Consider the following 6954-nt stretch of genomic DNA (forward strand, 5'->3'; position numbering starts at 1 on the left):
AAAATTGTACGATAATTTACATATGGTTTAATGGGGGTTTTCTGTGTATATATCATGCAACTTCTTTAAAGATGTAGTTATAAAATTTAAATATTTTAAAATCCTAACAACTAACTTAATAAAATGTTCATATATTTTTGAAAGACAAAATAACCTTACTGATACAAAAATTAATGCCGCGTGTTGTATTATCAGCAGAGTGCATATGGGACGAATTAAGAACCAATTTGAGATGTACATGTAGCATTTGATTTTTTTTATGCACATAGTTTTTGTCAGTACTTGAATAATCATAATCCAATTTATATACATTTTCTTTTAGGTTCATTGGGTATATGTTATTCCATTAAATACATTGCAGCTGTGATTTTTATGATTAATACTGATGTATTCAAATTATATCATATTACAAAGTGTAGGTAAAAAGTGGAGTATGATGTTTCTTTGCATTTTAAGTAACATTAATATTGTATTGAACAATAAAATGTATCTTTCCTGCACATGATGACCTTTTTCTGTTAGTGCACTGTGTATATCACACAATAGGTGTATGTTTCGTCAGATGTGTAGGATCAGTATTGATGGTAGATTTATTTCTTGCTTCATTGCATGGACAGAAAAAGTCCTGAAAAAAACATACATGTATGCATACTGCAGAAGCTCATATGGCTTGAATAAAATGATAAAATAGTTACTATGGTTCATTTTACATGGGTTAGTTCCAGAATATCAGAACATTTTGTTATGCGGTATGTCCCTGTTTATTAAAGAGTATATATACATGTACATGTGTACATGTATCCTTATTTTTATGCATGTCGCACCCCACAAATGGAACTAAATTCAAGCAAAGATCGATGATAAAATGCTGAAATAAATCTTAAAAAAAACAAACATTTTTTTACTTGTTATGAACTCGTTAGTTTTTCGATTTTCAAAATTATTTTCTCATATTATAGAGTAGAAAATAACAGTTTAGGAGTCATTTTGCTTTCGTTTTATTCAAGGTAGTCCTGCATTTCCTGTCCTAAAAATAAGTAAAAATAATAATTCTACACGAATTTGTATAGTTTGAAATAACTTATTTTGTAAAATGTAATTTGTTCATGAAAATGTCACACTATTATTTTAAAGTTGTTCAACTAAATTTCCTACAGTGTAGATCGTGAAATTATATTTAACGACATATCTCTACTCCTCAGCAATACTGGGTTCCGAATAACGCTTTTACTTTGTAAATTAATTCAACGAAATAAATGTAACCAATAAAACGACAATTTGAACCAGTAATCAAAATTTAAGATAATGATGATTACGTTCTCTGCTGCATCTAATTTTTACCAATTGAAAATCCAAACGGCAAAAAAGAAAAAGCAAATTCGATGAGCACGTAATTGTTTTTATTAATCATAAAAGCCAGAAAACAAAATCAATTACAGACAAAAACATCCTGGTGGCTTAAGAACAATATTTTTTCATTACTTAAATTAGACATATGTCAAATGCATAAAACACATGAACGAACTCACAGCGAACAACCGTTTTTTTTTAATTCAGACAAAAAAAGTGGAATCGAATGCACCACAAAAATCACGACTTCTCCAAAATTGTCTTTGATTTTGGGTGGATTCCAATGTGTTGGATGTGATCAAATCAATGTGTTTTACTCGTGGACTTATTGAGCTGAATATGTTTGCCCAAGTTTTCTGAACATTGAAACATGATCTGAATCGTAATTCACGCGGTATACCAAAGTTATTTCCTGTACCAGCCGGGACCAATACTGTGAAACTACTCAAACTCCCGGTCAGCAGGACCTGACTCAAACTACAGTAATTGTAACACCCATTACCCGAATTGATCAGTTGTTTTCGGTTCATCCACGCAAACTAATATATGAAAGTTCATAAAGAACTGGAAATTTACTTTTTTGTATAGGCCTGCTTGGATCGTTATTAGGTCGATGAAATATTCGCCTGAGCTTCGACTCTTTTCGTTACCATTGAAGGCGCAATGTGAAAATTCCATTCCGTTGTTTTCGGTTCATCCACGCAAACTAATATATGAAAGTTCAAAAAGAACTGGAAATTTACTTTTTTGTATAGCCTGCTTGGATCGTTATTAGGTCGATGCTTTGACTCTTTTCGTTACCATTGAAGACGCAATGTAAAAATTCCAATGAAATAAAACGTGAAATAAAACATTTCACTTTGTGAAGAAACGTATACCTTAGTTAAGTTCAAGTACATTAAAGTTTGTTCTTATCACACAATTAGCATTACATTATACAAGCATGCATGCTCATTCTTTACAGCTGTATCCAAATTTTACGAAAAGGATTTAGAAACTAGAGAAACAACAGAGGTTTAGCGATTATAAAATAATTGTCGAACGAGAGACGCCGGAAAGATCACATTTAAAACACAGGATAGAGTAATAACAAATATTTATGCAATTTTGATTCGAAACTTGTGCGAAAGTAGACTCCTTTCGTTTCTCATTGTGCGAAATGAATAATTGCTCTTGTGCTATTAAAGGGAAATCACTCTCGAGCTCAAGCCTACACCCAGCAAAACCGAATCAAGAATGTGCATAAAAAATAACGTGAATTCCAGATCAAGAGTTTCGCCACAAAAAACCTCATTGCATATTAGCTGATTATTAATACAGATACGCCAATTTATTACCAAAATCATTTTGTTAGATAAGTTACATAGTAGAACGAATAAAAGCCTATTATGGCTAACTCCATGTCATGAACAAAGATAATCAAAACTGTGTTTAAATCTTTCAGCTTGGTGCACGTACACTGACTGAATAAACACTGAGTTTACCCAGAACTGCCCCATTTCATCGACGTCCCGGATATCATAATTATAATTATATATATAGAGAGAGAAAATAAATCCGTGCAAAATAGCCTGATGGGTAATAATAACGCCTCATCCCCTCATCCACTGTCTGAGTCAGAGCTGATGTGGCTCCTGTTTGTCAGATTGTCGGGATGTCTGTCTAACTGTCTTGTTGCTGTATCTAACCAGATACAAACGGCGCAGTGATTCTTACGAAGTAGTATCATCTTACTTCCTCCATGGTAAGTATTCAGCAGTGATTATTGACCTGTAACAAAAAACATGTGCAAGAATTCGTGAAAGTTTAACATATTTCAACTCGGGCAAATTTCGCAGCGAATGTTTCATGACGTCAAATTCGCTTCGCATTCGTATGAACCGGGCTTAACCCCAATTTTACCTAATAGCCTACTACCCCACGAATTTTGGTATACTTATGTTTTGGACCAGGAGCAATCGATGTGGGCTGGGTTTTTTTAAAGTAATATTTTGCCTCTAAATGGGAGTTGAGACATAGTCCAGTGTCTCCCTAAGGTATAACTGATGACGCAAAATGTACAGAAATTTTGTTATTCTAGAAGAACATAATTGAATTACGAGCTATTAGGCCAAAAAAAAAAGTCTCCGGTTTCTGGTATGCGCGCGCGTCGCCGTAGCCATGCGCGTCGGCAAAATGAATTTTTTTTTTTCCAATACAAGATGATGTCTCAAAACCGCCAAACTCACTGGTTTGACTGGAATCCTGCTGCTGCACAATTTTAACGTGTTTTTAGATGGGGTTATGATCGAGAATAAGCTTTATGTGGCCTCTCTGGACTCCCATATATTTGCACTAAGTTTAGTCGGGCACCATTTGCAGTCATCAGCCGACATTTGAAGCCAAAAAAAAAAAAAAAACAGGTAAAAAAAAAAAAAAAAGCCGCGTCGCCGCACCACTTTTTGGGCAAACTCCATACCAGAAACCGGAGACTTTTTTTTTTTGGCCTTAGGGCCTATCTTTTATTTTTCGGCCGGAAAAAAAGCTGAAAGTTGTCTCGCAAGTTACGCAACTCACTTTGGGGGGTAGGCGTTAAACATTTGGGAACATCAGTGCTCGTAAAGAGATTTTCGGAAATTATGCTATAAAAATTTTTTTTAAGAAGGTAATTATTCAAATGAATCATAAACTAAAGAGCAAAATGATTGCTTAAACTCGTTTGATATTGTCTCTTGATCTCTTTTTTCATTTTTTTTTTGGGGGGGGGGGAGAAGCTCTCCACTCATTCCACACCCCCAAGAACGTATTAAAAAAAATGATTTGCCGTTTGGTGTGCTTTTTATTGTAAATAATATAAGTGGACGAATTACCTCGGCTCCGTGTGGGTGTTCATTCCTTCCTCCACCCCTACAAGACGTAGAACAGAAAGCATCGTGTACGTCCATGAGATGCATAGCGAATGCTTCGTCGTTCTGGAAGCCCAGTGACATGCGTATGTTCCTCCACCGCAGAAACGCCAAATCGCTGCCCAGGAAAATGTCTCTTGTACCGCGGTGTAGTTGGGCGTTGTCAATCCGGGGGCTGGGGCCAGGGATGGGGCTTGGACTGAGCCTGATGGGAATGGGAATGGGGCTGGGCGGGACTTCGGACGGATTCCAGGGCGCGCTTCTCTCACTGAGATGATCGTTTATTGTCGGTGGTGTGTGGTCTGTTTGTGGTGGACTGTTCTCAGTGATCATTCGAGAGCTGCCCAAAGGAGCTTTGGCTGCTATTGGCGAAATGAATCTCCCCGCGAAGGCGGGTGGTCGACCTCGTCTGACGGGATGGGCTGCGCCGGACTCTTGGGCCGGTATCTCTTGCTGATCAAGCGGAACAATCTCGGAGAGTTTCCCGGACTCGAATAATCTTATGACAACGTTGCGGCATTCTCTCACGGTGGTGTCCGACACGTCGAACCTTTTCACCGCCACACAGGATCCATCCTTGGCCGCGATGAAACCGATCTTCACTTTGTCCTGAAAAGACAAGGCCGGAGATGGAGATTTGCCGGCATGTTTCGTCGATTTAGGCAGGAACGCACAATCACCCGTTTCCATGGTGACATCAGCGGGTGACTTAGGTTTCCCGCCAATTCCTGTAGCAGGAGACGGAGCCTCCTCTGTCTTATTCTGCGCCGCCTCCCGACTTGGTCCGGGCTCGGCAACGTTCGACTTCTCCTTCGTGTGTTTGCCCGTTTGGACAGGCATGCCATTCCTCATTTTTGGCGGGATGACCTGCTGCTCGAGCGGTAGGTCAAGGGTCAGGATCCCGTCCACCACGAGGGCCATCACACAGTTACACATATCCCGAGCGGTACTGTCCTTCACCCCTGCGAATTTCTTCTTTAAGGCTTTAATCCCCCACTTCGCACCATAATACCCCATCCGCATTCGCTGCTCGTGAGAGTACGTCATGTTCCTCAAGCCCCTCCCTTGTTTTCTCACTAGCTTCCTACGCTTTGACTTTTTCCTGGGTTCGTAATCCAAGTCCGCATCATTATCGTCGTCATCATCGTCTTCGTCATCTTCTTCGCACCTCCCAAAGTAGTCTACCATCGCCTCTTCCCCGGGCGCGGGCTCCTCCTTGATCTCGGCTAGTTCCTCCTCCAGACTCATGATGACGTCTTTCAGACCTTTGCTCGTAAACTCCTCACCCATTAATGATTCTAGATGAGCTGACAGGACAGCTTAAAAGCGTGGGTATTCCACAACGGGATTTTCTTGACGAGGAAATCTGAGAACAAAAGCACCAGCATTTTATTCGTGTGCATTCGTTTATAATTATTCGTGTAGGCCTACATAGAGCACGCTAAATAATATACTTTCAATGTACTAAATCACACTAATTTTACATGTTTACTTTGTTACCACAATATATTTCTACGTTTAAAGTTTAACCTGTAATTTGTGTGTTGTGGTTAAGAACTTTGGGTGGGAAGTTGTGAATGTAGTACGTAACTTAGTTACTTCACGAAAAGAAAGCTTCAAAAACATGTGTTTTAATTTTATTGGGCGCGGCGCGTAACACGTATACGGGCGGCGTATGCCACCCCGATATATATACGGGTCTCCGGGCCAGTGTCAGACTCGTATGAAAATCGGACTCTTTTTCCCTTTTATTGGTTAAACCCTTTCACGTGACCAGTCCCTCTCCTAATTATCTATGCATAAGCATGCGCAATACCACCAATGAGTCCGTATTTCATAAAACCTAAATTCATGCTATGTGTTTATGTATATAAACACCCTTTGTGCATTAATTGTTAGTAGATTAAAATAAGAAATAACTTCTTCTCAGGCAGCTGCAACGTAACGGTCTCATAATCATATGTAATAATGTCGCAATGAACTTTCCACGGAAAAAAACTCACAGAAGGCCCTAGTATTTTATGTCCATGCATGCATGTACACCGTACCGGCGTGCTCCACCACCAGCAACTTTCAGACCTGGGGGTCGAAGCAAAGTTGATTCGGAAAACGAGTCATGTCCATGCACGGTACGAGCCGATGAGAGGCCTAGGGCCTACATCAGATCTCGAAAACATATGTCAAAAACCTACACGGAATGCTCTGTTATTTTTATCCGAGTAATTCTGTCGATAGAAGCGTAATCCAATGGATATTTTTTTGTATAGAAAAACTGCGTGACAAGGGTTGGCCCCTCGTATAGCTATAGGCCTATGATTGATTCAGGAACGACTAAAACTGAAGTCACTAGGCTATATAAAATAGTTAGGCACGAAAAAAAACACTATCGATGGCCACATAATTATGAGAAAGACTTACCGAAGAGCGCCCAGGGCTGAAACCAAAGATTTCAAACTTGTCTGGTCTGCAAATTATAACGGCAAAGGGCCGGAATGAAATCACGGAACATTTGTGAATGTGAGATCGAGAGTGGACGACAAATGACATGGGCAATTCCGCATGCAAAATGGCGCCTCGATCTCGATAACACGGAAACACGTACCACAAAGCACACCCAATACAGATCGCGTGATCACGCGTGCACTCGGTGCACAAGCGCAGCAGACCGATTTCCGTGAAGCATGGAAAACACAACACCCAACCTATTTCCGCACGGTCA

The 6954-nt window shown here is 39.6% G+C and overlaps 1 protein-coding gene across 1 annotated transcript; it reads right to left on the bottom strand.

Annotated features, from left to right (window-relative positions):
* Positions 1-974: 974 nt before the first annotated feature.
* Positions 975-6950, bottom strand: LOC119741859. The gene is made up of 3 exons (XM_038217779.1): positions 6654-6950; positions 4200-5601; positions 975-3120 (listed from the first exon to the last, which is right to left on the bottom strand). The coding sequence occupies exons 2-3, from the start codon at positions 5523-5525 to the stop codon at positions 3103-3105; spliced, it is 1344 nt and encodes a 447-aa protein (XP_038073707.1). The 5' UTR covers positions 5526-5601; positions 6654-6950; the 3' UTR covers positions 975-3102.
* Between the last annotated feature and the right edge of the window lie 4 nt (positions 6951-6954).

Source organism: Patiria miniata, unplaced genomic scaffold, assembly GCF_015706575.1.
Source record: "Patiria miniata isolate m_02_andy unplaced genomic scaffold, ASM1570657v1 HiC_scaffold_5, whole genome shotgun sequence".
Classification (NCBI taxonomy): Eukaryota; Metazoa; Echinodermata; class Asteroidea; order Valvatida; family Asterinidae; genus Patiria; species Patiria miniata.

Excerpts from the sequence above, each read along its gene's own strand:
- LOC119741859 (XM_038217779.1), bottom strand. The coding sequence starts at position 5,525 with ATGGGTGAGGAGTTTACGAGCAAAGGTCTGAAAGACGTCATCATGAGT.